The 15,929-nt window shown below is 51.3% G+C and overlaps 4 protein-coding genes across 4 annotated transcripts; 2 read left to right on the plus strand and 2 right to left on the minus strand.

The window, feature by feature from the left end:
- Positions 1 to 451: 451 nt before the first annotated feature.
- AYO21_02743 (hypothetical protein) lies at positions 452 to 7,894 on the plus strand (the record flags this gene model as incomplete). The annotated part of the gene is made up of 2 exons (XM_022652720.1): positions 452 to 3,528; positions 3,583 to 7,894. 2 exons carry the CDS (start codon positions 452 to 454, stop codon positions 7,892 to 7,894), a joined length of 7,389 nt encoding a protein of 2,462 aa, XP_022515076.1.
- A 438-nt stretch (positions 7,895 to 8,332) lies between these two features.
- Positions 8,333 to 8,781, plus strand: AYO21_02744 (hypothetical protein; the record flags this gene model as incomplete). Its single annotated transcript, XM_022652721.1, has 2 exons — positions 8,333 to 8,511; positions 8,568 to 8,781. The coding sequence occupies 2 exons, from the start codon at positions 8,333 to 8,335 to the stop codon at positions 8,779 to 8,781; spliced, it is 393 nt and encodes a 130-aa protein (XP_022515077.1).
- Positions 8,782 to 10,015: 1,234 nt separating this feature from the next.
- On the minus strand, positions 10,016 to 11,206 carry AYO21_02745 (hypothetical protein; the record flags this gene model as incomplete). The annotated part of the gene is made up of 1 exon (XM_022652722.1): positions 10,016 to 11,206. The coding sequence occupies one exon, from the start codon at positions 11,204 to 11,206 to the stop codon at positions 10,016 to 10,018; it is 1,191 nt and encodes a 396-aa protein (XP_022515078.1).
- A 1,053-nt stretch (positions 11,207 to 12,259) lies between these two features.
- Positions 12,260 to 15,737, minus strand: AYO21_02746 (phosphatidylserine decarboxylase; the record flags this gene model as incomplete). The annotated part of the gene is made up of 4 exons (XM_022652723.1): positions 12,260 to 12,478; positions 12,538 to 15,387; positions 15,440 to 15,484; positions 15,537 to 15,737. The coding sequence occupies 4 exons, from the start codon at positions 15,735 to 15,737 to the stop codon at positions 12,260 to 12,262; spliced, it is 3,315 nt and encodes a 1,104-aa protein (XP_022515079.1).
- Positions 15,738 to 15,929: the final 192 nt, after the last annotated feature.

A 15,929-nucleotide genomic window follows, 5' to 3' on the forward strand; every position in this document is an offset into this window, starting at 1 on the left:
CAGGCTCCTTCGCAAACGAGACGAGGTCTTGGAACGGTTGGAGAAAGTGAGATGGCTAAGGATCTAATTCACGTGATACTCAATCACGTGGCTCTCAGGAAGTCCCTCGGCCAAGCTAGTGACGTTTAGCGGTCGCCTCCCTTTTGGTGCCTAAGCGTGCACGCGTGCCAGGGTGCCGGGCACTATATCAGTGGCGCAGACTGCGGCATCCCCATCCATGTTCTGTGGAGAAATGACCGCATTCACATCTGCTATACAAAGTCTCGGGACTGCTCCCTGCCTTGTCGTCGATGGTGGCAGACTTCTCCTCAACCGTGGACATACTCGATAACATCTCTCGCGATGAAGCCACGAGCATGACGCTGTCCAAGTATCCTCACGATAATCGTCCGAATGTGGGCGGCAGGCCTCCAGATTGACGTCTTCCGACCCCAAGACAAAGGCTCACACCATGCCCCCTTCCTCCGTTGCTTCCATCCCCACGGAGAAGGACAAGGATGCTCAGAAAGACCGGGATAGCCCTTCTGCATCCTCCATTTTCCTTCCCCTCGGAAGAAGAACTCGTCGAGATTCCAAGTCATCCCTGTCCCACGATCTCGACCAAGATGCCCTCAACCACGCGCTCAATACCATCCATACCGCGGCATCCCAGTCAAACCACTTGACGGTCTTTAATGACTACGCCGATCCCCCGACGGCCTCCTCTCAAGCGGAGAACAAGTCTTTGGCGAGCGAAATACAAGGAGGCATATCAGGCTTGTACAACAAATTGAAGGCTACCGTCGGTGGTTCCAAGGAGGGTGAAGAACATCATCAAGATGCGTCCTCTAACCCCTCGGTGGGGGATGATCGAACCAGCTCCAAGATCAGCTCCGGTATCACGTCCAAGGCACCTTCGCCCCGACTGACAGCCTCAGACACGACGCTTTCAATCGATCTGGCCCCATCGAAAGTCTCTTCGAAGGCCACAAGCATTTCGAAGCCCTCGATACCCTCTACGCCCGCTCTCCGCTCACCTACCGGTCCTCCCCAGCCTTCTTCCCACCTTGCTGACCCTTCGGTGACTTCAGTTAATATCCATGCTGTCGGCTCGGCGAATCATTCGAGGGCTGGGTCTGCGTTCGAACTCGATTCTCCTCACGAGCGGAGTCTAACAGCTTCTGCAGATAGCGAAAGTCTGCGCAAAGCTCTTTCCAAGCAAGGGACCGAGACGTCCTTCACCGAGAGGGGGAACAAGCTGATCACATCGCCTCTTCTGAGTGCCAGGGGAGTGGCTGTATCCCACGATCGAGGACTGTCAACTGCCTCCAATCAAAGTCACTATAGTCATGTTGATGGTGTGGCCAGCCCGCCATTGTTGACGTCGCCTCAGGCGGAGCGATCGGCTGCCCGAATAGTGATGGCGAATAGACAAGACAACCCTTCACAGTTGAGGCACACCAACCCTCTAGACCTCTTGGCTGAAAATGCAGTCAACTCCACCAAAGCCTCAGCCTCCTCTCAAGGCAAGCCTAGTGAAGTTTCTGGCTTGAAGTCACCCCTGCTATCGACGTTGGACCAAAGACCGTCAGAGAAACTGGCCCCAAAAATAAGCCAGTCAAGATTGCCAGGCTTCTATGCCTCGCGAACAACTTCATCAGACTCATCAGTCACAGCTGGCATGTTGCGTGCAAATCTGGATCCCCGTGACGATGACTCGCGCAGTATCGTCATACACCGCACCTCTCAAGCGAGACCGATCAGCAAGCTGCGTAGCAAGTTGTTGAGTAAAGAGTTCTGGATGCGAGATGAGAATGCAAAAGACTGCTTTCATTGTGGCGAGCAGTTCACTACATTCCGCCGGAAGCACCATTGTCGCACGTGCGGCCAGATCTTTGACAACAAGTGCACGGTTCTCATCAATGGGAGTCACTTTGGGTCCAATAGTGCCGTTCGTGTCTGCAAACCGTGCGAGTCCATCATCACTTCCCACGACGACGACTCGTCTGATTATTCGGCTGAAGATCTGGCTTTGACGGAACCGGCCCCTCGTCCACGGACCCCTGAACCCTCTCATTTTGCCCGCGTCCTGCCCCGGTTTGAGGATGACAATGCTTCAGTCACTTCGCAGTCTCTCGAGCAAATGGCCAGGACGCCCACAATGAGCTTTCCAGTACGACGAGCTTTCGATGGGGCCAACCGCAATTCCGCTGTGCTGGAGTTCGATACAACCGATCGACCCCTCCCTCGACCAAGCTCCTCTAGGTCCTTGAAAGCAACTCATTCTATTGGGCATAGCCACAAGAGGCATCACTCCAGACATCAGCACATACGCAATTTCAAGGCTTACCATGAAGATAGAGCACCTTTCCAACGTCGTGCTGCCGACGACGGAATCAAAGTTGGCAAGTCTTCAGCGTTTCATCGCGACAGCATCATTGACCCTGATCTCGCACAATATCTCTCGGATGACCCCTCGAGTGAGGAAGACCAGTCCATCAGTGAAACCTTGAGTCAAGATAAATTGTCCCGTAGCGAACCTGATAGCGACAAAAGCGCGATAGGGGGTCTTTTGGCAGCCGTGCGCAAGGGTCGTTCTCGCCTAGGGGATCGGAGTATCGCTGGATTTCTCAACATAGGAAAAGAAGCCGACGAAGCCAGTGTCATCAGTTCGCGCAATATAGAAGCACTTCGGGGTTCTCGGAAGCGGAACCTCAGTGTTTCGAGTAGTATCCATCGCGGAACACCAAGAACAACGAGAGAGCGACTGCAGATTATTATCCCCGGAAACCAAGACGATCTGCAAGACGGTCTCGGAGACTCAGCAAGTATCTACCGGGGCCGATCAAGGATGATACGAAGTGCATCTATGCATGGGATGGCTGCACCAGCCATGGAGCTCAATCGTGCGAGTATCCAACATGTGCATAAAATGCTTCAGCAGCTTCTCAGGGACGCGAATATACCGAAAGTCCAGAGTTGGCAGGATGCCCTCATTCCTATCTTGCTCAAAGCGACTGATGATGTCGACCCAGATGTCCAGGGTGGAGACGACATAGACATTCGTAACTATGTCAAGTTGAAGAAGATTCCTGGGGGCAAACCTGGTGACACTGCATACATCTCCGGCTTGATCTTCACAAAGAACGTGGCTTTGAAGTCCATGGCTCGATCCCACACGAACCCCAAGATCTTGATCATCACTTTTGCGCTTGAATATGCCAGACACGAACAACATTTCATGAGTCTGGATCCGGTCATCAGACAAGAAAAGGAGTATCTGGCCAATCTTGTTGGTCGTATTGCCGCCCTGAAGCCAGACGTTCTGTTGGCTCAGCGCAACATCTCTGGCCTCGCTCTTGAGCTCCTTGAAAAGGCAAATATCACCACCATTTTCAATGTGAAGTCATCGGTTCTTGAAGCTGTCTCGCGGTGCACTCAAGCTCGTGTCGTACATTCCATGGACAAATTGACGTCCTTGTCAGATCCATTTGGTCGATGCGATTCTTTTGAGGTGAAGACTTTCGTGGCTGACGGGCGAAGGAAAACGTACGTCTATCTATCTGGTTGCCCGCCTCAGCTTGGGTGCACGATCGCACTCAGAGGCGCTGACCGACCGACCTTGTCCAAGATCAAACGCGTCACTGAATTCATGGTCTACGTGGTCTATAATCTGAAATTAGAGACCTGCCTGATGAGGGATGAATTTGCATTGATACCGAGCGCGCCGACTGCCAATACATCGGAAACTACGGTCAATACCCTCCCGAAGTCTGCAGCAGCTGAGGATACTGCAACTTCGCAAGATGCTAATGGGAACACGGAAAAAGCTGACAGTAATGTCGCTGCGGCCGGGGATGTCTCGAATGCAGAAGTCATGACTTTGGAAAAGGAAGTCCGTTTTGCTCAAGCTGTCAGGACGGACAGCACCGATTCTGCGCACATACCAGATGACATTCCTGTGCCTACGTTTTATGAAGACCTGGTCCTCAAGCACGAAACCCGTATCCTTTCGGCCTCGCCATTTGTCAAATTCATGCAGCCATATCTTCTTATGCGTGCAAGAGAGTTGGAAAGACGTGTGGCGTATCTTAAGCGGCTCCGAGACCAGGATCTCTCGGCTGAACAGACGATGGAAGACAAGGGAAAGACGTCCAAGTTCACTTTGATTCACCCGGAAATGGTGCACAGGCCTCTGGCTGGGGCCAGCAAGAAAGTTCGCGAGATCATTCATGCAGTACACGACGCTGAGTATGACAAGGCTGTCTACAATTATGAAAGTCAGAAAAAACAGTGGGAGACCTATCTCTCGGGGAACCGCAATCTTTTTGACCCCTTTGCGCACCAGAACATTGTCGTTTTATTCAGTCTCGTTTCCACCGAGACATCTGTTCCTTGCTCTGGCCCGGATCTTCTCGCCTTTAGTTTCTACAACGAACATGAGACCGAAGCCGAGTTCGAGGCGGATTGTACTCTGGGGCAATACGTTGAGGATCTATGTTACAGGGCAAACGACATCTGCCCATCCGACGCCTGTGAAAAGAAAATGCATGAGCATCATCGGCAGTATGTCCATGGCGAAGCACAGATCACAGTCTTTGTACAGCCATATCCTTCCAAGATGCGCGGCTTTCAGGATGTGATTTTGATGTGGAGTCAGTGCAAGATCTGCGGTGTCGAGACCACTGTTACTCCCATGTCTACCAGCACTTGGAAATATTCGTTTGGAAAATATCTTGAACTGTCGTTCTGGAGTGCCGATCTCCATGCTCGGGCCGGCATCTGTCCACATGACTTGCACAGAGACCATTTCCGATTCTTTGGGTACAAGGATTTTGCTCTTCGGGTTCATTACGATCCAATCGACCTGCTCGAGATTATTGTGCCTAGAATGAGGCTCACTTGGAAAATCGACAACGACTTGAAGTTCCGTAATGATTTCTATACACGCTTGGAACATCGCATCACGAAGTTTATGGTGTCTGTCAAACTTCGTTTAAAGAATATTAATGCCGAGGCGGTCTTGCCTGAAACTGCCGAAGCATGTCGCGCAGAGATTGAACGACTGACAAAGAAAGCCAATGAGGAACACGCAGGCCTCATCAAACAGCTTCAGGAACGATATACCAACACGAGATACTGGGAAACGATCCCACTTAACGCTGTTCTGCGGGCCACGCAAGAAAAAGTGTCCGAATGGGATGATGCCTTTGCAGACTTTGAGAGAAATTTCTTCCCTTCCGAAACAGATATTCACCGACTGGCAACTCTCCAACTTAAGAAGATCTTCCTTGACCGCGATGTCTCCGTCGCATCCTTGAAGTCAGATGATGAAGGGGCGACCACGCCTTCAACCGAAGAAGTGACTGATGAGAAAGGGGGAGCTGGAGAGACGCTCACCGAGGGCCGACGGCCCAGCAAACTTTCGCCAGAGAAAACACAGAGCTTCCTTCAAAGCGTACTTGAGGAGCATGCCACTACTCCGGCAGACGAGATTGGGGTTTCCGAAGTGCCTGAGATTACCAAATCCGACGTACAGAGTCTGCCTTCCATTTTAGACGGTCCTCGCAATGTTGAAGATGTTAAGCACCTCGATCTGGCGATAGTGTCGCCAGCCCAGCAAGCGATCCTTGGGGCAGAAGATGGTGCCACACAGAATTCGTTGGTCGCTCCCGCTGAACATATGGGCATCGATGAATCACGTGAAAATGTGGCAAGCGGCATCTCGAATACAGGAGAAACATCCATAGAAACGCCAGAGATTATTGTCACCGGTCAACAGACTCAGCCAATAGATTTACCTCAGCCCGGAATACAGAATGCCTCTCCAACGATGGTGTTGCGAAGGCGGATCGATGGGAAGTCCTCGCCAGGACTTGCTCGAGCCCACTCGCAACCTGCTGGCTCCGTTGCACTTCGCGCGGCCACTGTCCAGACGGCTTCAAGTACTTTGTCGGCCGTCAACGCGATCAATGGATTTCCGAAACAAAGCCCGGCATTGTCCGCACAGAGCAGTGATGTTGATGTGATCATTCCCGATAAAAAGCTCTCTGAACGACTGGGCTTTTCACATCTGAAGAACAAGACATTTTCGAAAGGCCAGTCGCTCATTCCGCGAGCGGTTACGAACCGTAAAGAGTCCAGAGTCTCCAACCTTGCGAAACACTTCGAGCAACTCAGCCGCGAGTTTGAGAGAGAGCGGATCCGGGAGAGACGACTTCGCGCTGCAAGAAATATGCAGTCTAGAGTGTACCCCTTGGCAGCGTCAAAACCCATTGTCGAGGTATTCAAGGATGTCGACGTGGCTGTGGACGAACGAGGAGATTCCGACGATATTTTTGGCAAGGATGATGAACCTCCTGTGGAGGGGACGGACAAGGCCTCGGGCACAGCCGAGGCCATGGCAAAGGTTGGCTCGCCTCAGGAAGGCGACACTGGACTTCATGTCGAAGAGCCGGCCGGCGACACGGCAGAGAACGAGACTGACGTTCAGCCATCAAGTCATGCTCCTTCAGAAGCCGAGGAACCGAGCGACATTGATGAAGCAGAGGACGAGATCTTCTTACCAGACTCGCCCGAGGATCTAATGCGGATGTCCCAAGATGATATCGATCTCAAGGAGCTTCCCAAACATGAGAGAACCTCGCTGATGAAGATGCTGACCAACTTCTGGGCTGAGCGGTCATCGAGCGGTTGGACCACCCTCGAATATCCCTTGGGAACATCAGAGCACATTTTCGCTGATTGCGACATTATTGTGCGCGAAGATGAGCCCAGCTCCATCATCGCTTTTGCCTTGGACTCGCATGACTACACGACGATGCTCCAGAACATGCAGAATCGCGCCCCAAGCGAGGAGATGGCCCATGATTTTAGTGGTCATGACCATGGTGATGATATGCAGTCCGAAGTCATGCATTCGCTCCTGCGCAAAACAGGAACTCATCTCAAATACCAATTCCAGGAGGGTCCCGCCAAGATGCTCTGTAAGATCTTCTTTGCGGAGCAGTTCGATGCAGTGCGCCGGAAATGCGGTGTTGCTGACCGATTTGTCGAATCGCTCTCGAGATGCCTGAAATGGGATTCCAAGGGTGGCAAGACGAGGTCGCTCTTTTTGAAAACCCTCGATGACCGATTCATCTTGAAGTCACTGTCCCCTATCGAGACACAGTCGTTCCTCAAGTTTGCACCTAACTATTTCCAGATTATGTCAGAGGCCTTCTTCCACGAGTTGCCCTCTGTCATTGCAAAGATGTTTGGCTTCTACCAGATCATTGTCAAAAATTCCGCCACCGGGCTTGAATACAATTGGTTCTTACTGGTGATGGAGAACTTGTTCTACGACCGCGTCCCTACACGTATTTTCGACTTGAAGGGAAGTATGCGGAACCGGAAGATGAACGCCACGGGCGAGAAGGGCGAAGTTTTGCTAGACGAGAATATGGTTGAATTCATATATGAGTCACCCCTCTTTGCTCGAGAACATAGCAAGAAACTGTTGAGGTCGTCGGTGCACAACGACACCTTATTCTTGGCACGCCAAAACGTCATGGACTATTCGCTCATGGTCGCCATTGACGAGAATCGGAAAGAGCTTGTGGTGGGTATCATCGACTGCATCCGCACGTATACATGGGACAAGAAACTTGAAAGTTGGATCAAGGATCGTGGCCTTGTCCCGGTACGGGGTGGGAACAAGAACAGGCCGACAGTGACGTCTCCCCGGGAATATAAGAGGAGATTTCGAGAGGCAATGAATCGGTACGTCCTTGAGGCACCCGATTGTTGGCATCAGTTCAAGCCGGTGAGGATGGAGCGGAGGCTGTTGGAAGGGAGAGGTGAAAAGGATATTGGTGGACCGGACGGAAGGGATCAGGACGGGGAGAAAGAGAACGAGGTCCAGCTATTCTCTTAGCGGGTATTGGGTTAGAACAAAACAAGTCCCAGGTTTTTGTCAGTGATGATGACGCCTGGCATGGGCAAGGCTGAGTCTGGCATATATAAATACAACGGGGAGCGGGAGTTATGATCAGTATTAGCGACAGGCGCCGGTGTTTGTCTTGGATAGTGCGGCCACGATGTGATGATGCTGCCAGTGCATGACACGAGCGAATAGATTGTCTGTCAGACGGTATCAACCTCTTTATATATGTGGTCAGCATAAATTTGTGACCAAGGTCGAACATGAGAGAAATAGAGTCTGCCCACTAATTAACTCACTTACTAAGCACATCGAAATATCCTGGCCACCGGTGCTGGCCGTTGGTCAAAGGTCATAAATGGGTTCAGGGAAGGTCCTCGATAGGCTGAGGGTAGGTTGGGACTAGGGTATGTTTATCTTATGGTCTTGGTCATGGTCAAGGGCATAGTCACGGGCATAGTCAAGGGCACGAGCGACTTCGCCGGTAGCGTTGACCTTGTCGTTGTTGTCACTACAGTTGTCAATGTTGCTGATGTCGATGCCAATGTCGATGCAGACGTTCGATGTGAACATCATCACGCCCTTTCCAACCTGTCCAACCAGTACTTCGTGTGACGGTCACGCTGAGCCCATCGTGTAGAGGCACAGCGTCGACCGGACTCTCAAGTCCCCTGACGATAGATAGATCGATCGACCGATCTGCCACGGGCCACGCCATGGCTGTCAAGAACATGCTCCAGACGGGCCATTTGCTGAACGCCTTCACCCGGAAATGGGGTAATGGGATTATCTTGTTACTTCCCCCCGGCTTCGACAAGTTGTCAGTTTCCATATTCTATCTATTATTGTTCTACTATATCCGTGCGACTAACAACACATAGAGGTTGCATAATGGCGGCATTACACGAGTCAATGCCATCGCCAAAGTCTTGCACGACACCTTGGACGATGAACCATTAGGAACGATCTGTCAATTACTCGAAACCAAGATCCTCACTCCCGTCCTGCAAGGTACACGTATCCACCTTGAACTGACTTCGGCACCCGGGGTCCCTTTCCAACAAACGCGTCTCGAGACCGCTGGCGTGATCCGCGGACACAAAAAAAACACAGGACAAACCCTACCTGTCTCCCTCTTCTTCTCCTTCTGGTGGTCACCCACTCGCAGCCTCCACCGGCATGCACGCACGAAGTCCGTTGAGCCACGCCATGGCGTAGTATGTGTCCATGCCGCCCGCCCACGCCCGCCGTCCTCACAGCCCATGTACCCAGGGTCCACCCATGGGGTATATCGTCCATGTCCATGTCGATGCAGCGGGCGTGCGCCCAGACTCTCCTCACGGGCCGGTCATCTAGGAGAGCCAGCCAGGTCGATGTGGTTGCCGCGCCATCGGTCAGCGCCGATCGGCGTGTGTACTTGAGGCAGAGCTAGCAGAGGGCGGTGGGAGCGCCGAAACCAGCGCCGGAGCTGCTGGAGCATGAGGATGCGCCGGTCTGATATGTCAAAGCCGCGTGACGCAGGCGAGGCGTTTGCAGGCGGGGCCCAGCACGATCCGAGACGGCTTGTCGAGGTGCTTCATGATCTTGAGTTGTTACTTCAGGTGGAAGGGTCAACAGGGTCAGATTGGGCGACTTGCTGGTCCTCGCATTTTGGCGTCTGATTTTGACGCTTGTGGCGATCTCGGCCGCTGGACAGAATCTAAAGCACCCATGTCAGCTGAATGAGCCACGCTGGAAAGGCAGGCTGAGATTCAGTACTCAAGCGAGATGGGACAGAAAACTTGACATGGAGACGAATGACTCTGCGCACAGTGGACAGGTCGGGTAGCATTAATGTGGCACGAGGGACTAGCGACACCCCCACGAATAGAGATAGGGACTCTTGCCATCTTAATGTGAAGAGATGTTGTAGACGGTGACAAGGTTCAAGACAACAATGATGACGCTTGACGAGGACCTGCTCGTGGTTGATGAATGCAAAGAGTCAAGGAGCGCAGAGACAAGGAGGATGGCAGTGGGCTCAAATTACAGAAGTCGGATGGTAACCTTGGATTCTGCAAGCATATATTTGTTTTTGGTGCCTACAGTGAAGTGAATTGCTCTCAGGGCAGCAGGTCATCTTCCAGACCATGGAAACCCAACCACATTTTTCTGCCGTAACCTCATCAACAAGAACCAAACTCCTATCACCGAGCTGACCATGCCCGTTCCTGTCGCAGCAAGCAGAAGAGTGGTGAGTATTCGGCTCTGCCTTTGTGATTTCTTGATAACGTCGCTGTACCTCATGTTGCTGAAGCTGACCCGTGAGTACTGGGTTGCCCAACCCAAACTTGGGAGGTACTTGTCCAGTCGCTCCTCGATGTACTTGCGCAGCTTGTACACGGGAGAGGTGACGGAAGATCGCATCTCGATGTAGTTTGCCAACGCCAGGTCTGCAATGACATGCGCATCCTCGGTCCGCTCAGCACTATAATTCATGAGGGCTTCCGCTCTGTCGGGAGTCTCGTCAAGCTTGGAGAACAAGACGCGAACTGATTCCAATCCTGCATTCATTCCCTGACCATAGAACGGGACCATCGCATTGGCAGCATCACCAAGGACGACGACACTGTCCGCGAAATGATGCGGTGAGCATTTGATGTTGATCAACGGGAGGTGTGGATTGCGCTTAAACTGGGCCACCAGGTCTTCCGGCGGGATATATGTCGTCAGTCCCGGGAAATACTGGTCAAAGGTCGAGATGAGCTCCGCATCCGTTCCATTCTCGAGCTTGGTGAACAGTTCAACAGGACCAAACAGCGTGCACACAAAGGTATGGTCGAGGTTGGGAAGGGCGATGAACATGAACCGGCCCGCAGGCCAAATATGCAGGTAAGTGGGAGGCATGGCGAAGCCTCCCTCCTTGGTAGGGGGCATAGTGAACTCACACCACAAGCAGTCAATATATGTTTGATGATAGTCCATGCGGGCAAACTTCATCATATGATGTCGAGTGGCTGAATGAGCACCATCAGCCCCGATGCATATGTCAAAAGACACCTCGATCTCCTGGGCACGGGTTGACAATGTGGTCCCCTTCTTGTCCGTCACTTCGAACCAAGCTTTCTTCTTTCGGAAATCTGCACCTGTCAATTTGTGCTGGAAGAAGAGCTTGACATTTGGAAGCGAGTCCAGGTGGTCGAGAAGGACCTTGTTGAGCTCACCACGATCCACCGAGCGTTGAAATCGACCATGAACATCATATGCTTGAGATTGTTGAAGTAAAGCGCCGCCGGAGGCGCGGACATGGATCATTCGCCCATGCATGGGAATTGTTCGACTCAGTATCTTGTCAAGCAGCTCAGGATTACCTGTCGACCGAATGGCGTTGATTCCCCGCTCGGATAAGGCAAGATTAATGGATTTTGTGAAATTCAGAGGTGTGGTATCCACATTGCGGAGGTCTGGAAAAGACAGCATCGGTCAGTTTCAAGACGCAGGCCATGAAATGTCTGAAGATGAGGGAAGAGCCAGAGAGCGACCAAGAGGACAATGAATCAGGTCATGGAAATCTGCCATCTCACGACATGAAAGAGAAGGAGGAAGTGAGTTCAATCAATCTCAGAGGGAGACAATACCGTCACGCAGTTCGTATACCTCCACCTCTGCCCCCCGAGACGAGGCATAGAGCGCTGCTAGTGACCCAACAGGGCCTGCACCCACCACTACCACCTTCTTCCCCTCCATGCTCCTCTCAATCTGCACCAGAGCAACAACGCAAGACGAGAAGAAGAGATATAAGCAGCAAATGCGACCAAAGAGGACAGCCTCTAGACAACGAAAGTGCTCAAAGTGATGATAGAAGTCGTGAATGGATACACGACCAGAAAATGTTCACGTCATGTTACCAATTCACGGCGTTAAGCATTAGTGGCCAAGGCGGCTCGAGTGGCATTTTAATTCGGTTCAACCTCGGCTATAACTCGATACGGAAGCTTATCCGAGACAATCAGGCTTTGGTGCTTGGCAAGGCTGAAGAGCTTCAGGAGCGCTAGGACTCACTGCCTGTACAGTATCAAAAGGCCTAGAACGACCTCTTTGAGAACTTAAACTGAGACAGGCGGATAGATGATATCGAAAATTGTAAGTTTCTTTCTTTCGTGATATAGTAAGAGCAAGCACGATGTATTGGGACCTAAGCAACAAGGGTTGTTGGCCCTGCCAAATTTTTGCCGTTTCCCAAACCTAACAGTCAGATAAATCCCATGTCTCTTATGCCCCGTTTCTTTGTATGCGTCTGGTCCAACTCAAACAGGTCGATTTCAATCCAGTCGTTCAATCCCGATTGTTCATACATTCATCTCATCGTTCATGGTATTGTTAGGAGATATTGGCCGGATGTAGCGAGCTCATGACATCTCGCGACTCTGTGTCGGAGGGAATGATACCATAGTTGTCCATATCGGGAGCAATGCTACCCTCGATTCGTCGTCTGGCTTCCTGTCTTTCCTCATTTGTGATGCTGCTCTCATCCTTCTTCATATCCGGCTTGTACGGCTCAACATTCGGTGAGTGTCCGATGGACATACCGGCACGGAGCTGCGCAGTCAACAGTTAGTACCACATATGTAGATTGGAAGCCGAATCGAAGAACATACCAATGTCTCCAAAGCTCCAAGGCTGTTGTCGACGAGATCTCTGTCGTATACCATTTTTCCCGGTTCAAAGAAAAGGAGAATTGTGCTGCCGCCAAATTTGAAGTATCCAAGCTCTTCAGCTCGCTTGACTCGTTCTCCCGGCTTTCGAGTGATGACCGTTGACCCAACCATCATTGCTCCAATACAGACGTACATGACTCTGCCATGCGCAACAGAGTCAATAGGCACTAAAACTCTAACGTTCTCGCCATAGACGTCTAACGCCGATCTGATGGCCATGGGATTGACCGTATAGTATTCACCCTCGATGGCTTTTGGAGTTCCCAAAACACCGTCAACCGGGATATGGAAGCGATGATAATCTTGAGGAGCAAGTCTGAAGATGCCCATACTTCCGCCTTTGTATCGTTTCGCTTCTAATGGATACGCCTCGCCAAATAGTTTCTCAAGTGAGTAATCTCGGCCTTTGACCCAGATTCGTGTCGCGTCATCAATCGTGTTGAACACAACGGAGCGACAGTCTGCTGGGGAGACGATGATTTCAGGTCGATCCGGCGCACTGCATGGCCGAGCGTTGGGTTTCAATGCTCGATAGAAGAACTCATTGAAATTCTTGAACTCAGAAGTGGGCAGTAGCACTTCAGACATGTCGAGTTGGTGGAAGGCAATAAATCCAGGAATTTGGGCGACCGAGGCCGGATCGTCAAACTTCTTTCCCTGTTTGATTGATAACGATCGGAGCATCTTTTTGATTCGTTTCTTCTCCATCTCGCCAGCGCCCAAACCTTTATAGAGCAAGCGGATGCCAATGCGGACGTACACAGACATTCGTTCTTCGTTGATCTGCCCTGTAATCCGGTCCTGAACAAGAATATTTGCGCTGTTAGCGCCTAACTTGTAACCCCCGTAGCTGATCTTGGTGATGACTTTGGAGTACCACTTTCGCTGGGCTTGGCTTTGGGTGACAAAACCACCCATCACCAAGTTATTGACCTGCCTCCAGTCCGAGCTGGCACAAGTGGCAATGTGCGTGATGATGTCGGCTTCGGTGCGCTTGTTCAACTTCGGCTGGTGGCATATTGGACACTCCCGGATCTCGATGACATGCTCTTCATCACCCTCGTCCGCAAGGTCATTGCCCAGAAGTTTCCCCTCTTCACCCGCCGCCCCTGTTGGTTCTTGTGTGATGCTGGGTACTTCATCGTTATTGCCAATCTTGGCAGGAATGATGTCTTTTGCTGTCGAAAATATTTCGGCGGTCTTAATTCTCTCGAGCTGCGACTTCTTTTCACTGCTCTTCTGTAGCTGTTCCTCCAGACACATGACGGCCTGGTCAAAGGTCAAGTCCACTTCCCCAACATCTTCATTCTCGGCGGCGAACCGTTTGAAGAAGCCGTCAATAGTTGATTCTTTAAGAGTCGATCCCAGCGTGTCAAGCATCGTGGTAAACTCGATCTTACTGATTCGCTTACTGTCGTCCGCATCATACTGCTTCAACATCGCCCTCCAGAACTGTTGCCGCAGCGCCTTATAAGACAGATATCTTCCTCGGATGTGAAGCTCAGGACTGTGTTTGTCTTCCCATCGTTCCTTGTTTTTGAGCTCCAATGGGATGACATATGGGATCATGGTCGGGTCTTCAGCGGGCTGGGCTAGCGGCGTTTCAGTTCCGCCAGGCAATTTCAGATTATTTCCGTTGTTTTCAGAAGGCACACTGGTAGGCGGCGAGACCCGAGCGGTATCGTCACTACTGCCGCTGTTATTTGTGCTGGACAGCGAAATTTGGGAGTCGTCCTTTTTCAACCCAGGCCTCGCCATTTTGGTTAGACTATTGGCCGATGTGGTTCGTGACAAGGGAATACGAAATCTGCCCTTTTGCTGCATTGCCGGCGAATACTCCGGTGGCTCGGGAAGATCATAAAGGCCAGTGTCTGGATCCTCCTGAGGGGCAGCCTGGATCATTTTCTGGAGAGGGAATGAGGTCGAAGCCACAAAGTCGTTGCCTGACAAGCTGTCTCGATCGATCACAGAGAATGTAAAGGAGTAGCCAACCTCATGGCGTTTGATCTGGAACACCATCTTCTCATTATATACCGGGTTCAGATTGTGCCGAACCACCTTTGTCCGTAAGACCTTGCGACCCAATGCAGTAACAACGAAGGGGTCCATATCGAAAGAGGTCCGCGTCATGTTTCTTTCAGGTGGTAAATCGTTGATCTTGACAATCTCCAAGAAAATAATGCCATTGACATCATTGTCTTCCGAAAGGAAGTTGTAAGCTCTTGCTGCAATCGATCGGCGACGAAGACGTGCGAGTCTTCTCTTCTTTGCTTTCTTGTCAGCAGTTTCTGGTTTCTGTGTAGACTCGGTCTCTGTAACAGATTCCTCCTGATCCTCGTCAAGATCGTCAAAATCTTCGTCTCCTGCAAGGTCATCAAGATTGGAGGAGACACGGGATAGTTCGTCGTCCTCCTCTTCTGCTCCCAAATAGGCTTGGAACTTTTTCCGGATCTCGTCTGGGCTTGCGGATGGATTCGCGGAATCGACAAGAGAGAACTGCATGTACACTTCTCCCGAGACGTTACTCTGTTTCTTCCCTGAAGGTCTCCGCGAGTTCAACCTGTACCACTTTGGCTGGGTCTGTATCTGTCCATTTGGGAAGATATCTTCGATTGGGATGTCAAACTCGCCCATATAGTCTTTGCCAAAGCGGTCTTTGTCCCAGCACATGCATTCAAGTAGGGGAACGCCGGTTAAAGGCATATCGAAGCAAATCTTCCATTCAGGATTGAGAGTTTTTGCAATGGAGGGTGTGGACTGTTTCGCACTGCCGAGGGTGACCACAAGATACTACGACTGTCAAAGGATATTCTGGCTTGTAGGGAAGAGGGTAGTAACGTACGGGATCGGAGGTGCCAGACCGGTCTTTTGGTGCTAGGTTTCTGGCCTGAGGAAGGGTGAGCGACAGCCAATATCGGTTCTGGCACGAGGGCAGATACCTTTATAACATATACTTTGAGGATGAGCGGTTTTTGATCGACCAGGGCAACAGTGCTGTTGTTGTTGCTCGGAAGTCCTGGAGGACTGGGCCGTCTGCTTCCACCTCCATTGGGCGCAGAGCCACTGGCACTTTGATCTTTGTCTTTGTGTTTCGATCCTCCCAGATGGCTAAGGCCTCTAGGGAGTGATATGTGTACCATGTTGATTGTACTGAAGGGCGCAGAAATCGTGGGAAAGTCTCGATGATACCGAACCTGTTATGGCCATACACAGGAGTTGTGCTATCAAGCGGAGGGACTGAGGCTGAAACAGGTCGATGGAAGCTGAAAGAGAAGGATTGAGGGGGTTTGGGGCGGCCTCAAGTTGGAGGAATTAAACGAGGGGTGGATGAA

The sequence above is a fragment of the Fonsecaea monophora genome (genome assembly GCF_001642475.1).
Source record: "Fonsecaea monophora strain CBS 269.37 chromosome Unknown Scaff12, whole genome shotgun sequence".
Lineage (NCBI taxonomy): Eukaryota > Fungi > Ascomycota > Eurotiomycetes > Chaetothyriales > Herpotrichiellaceae > Fonsecaea > Fonsecaea monophora.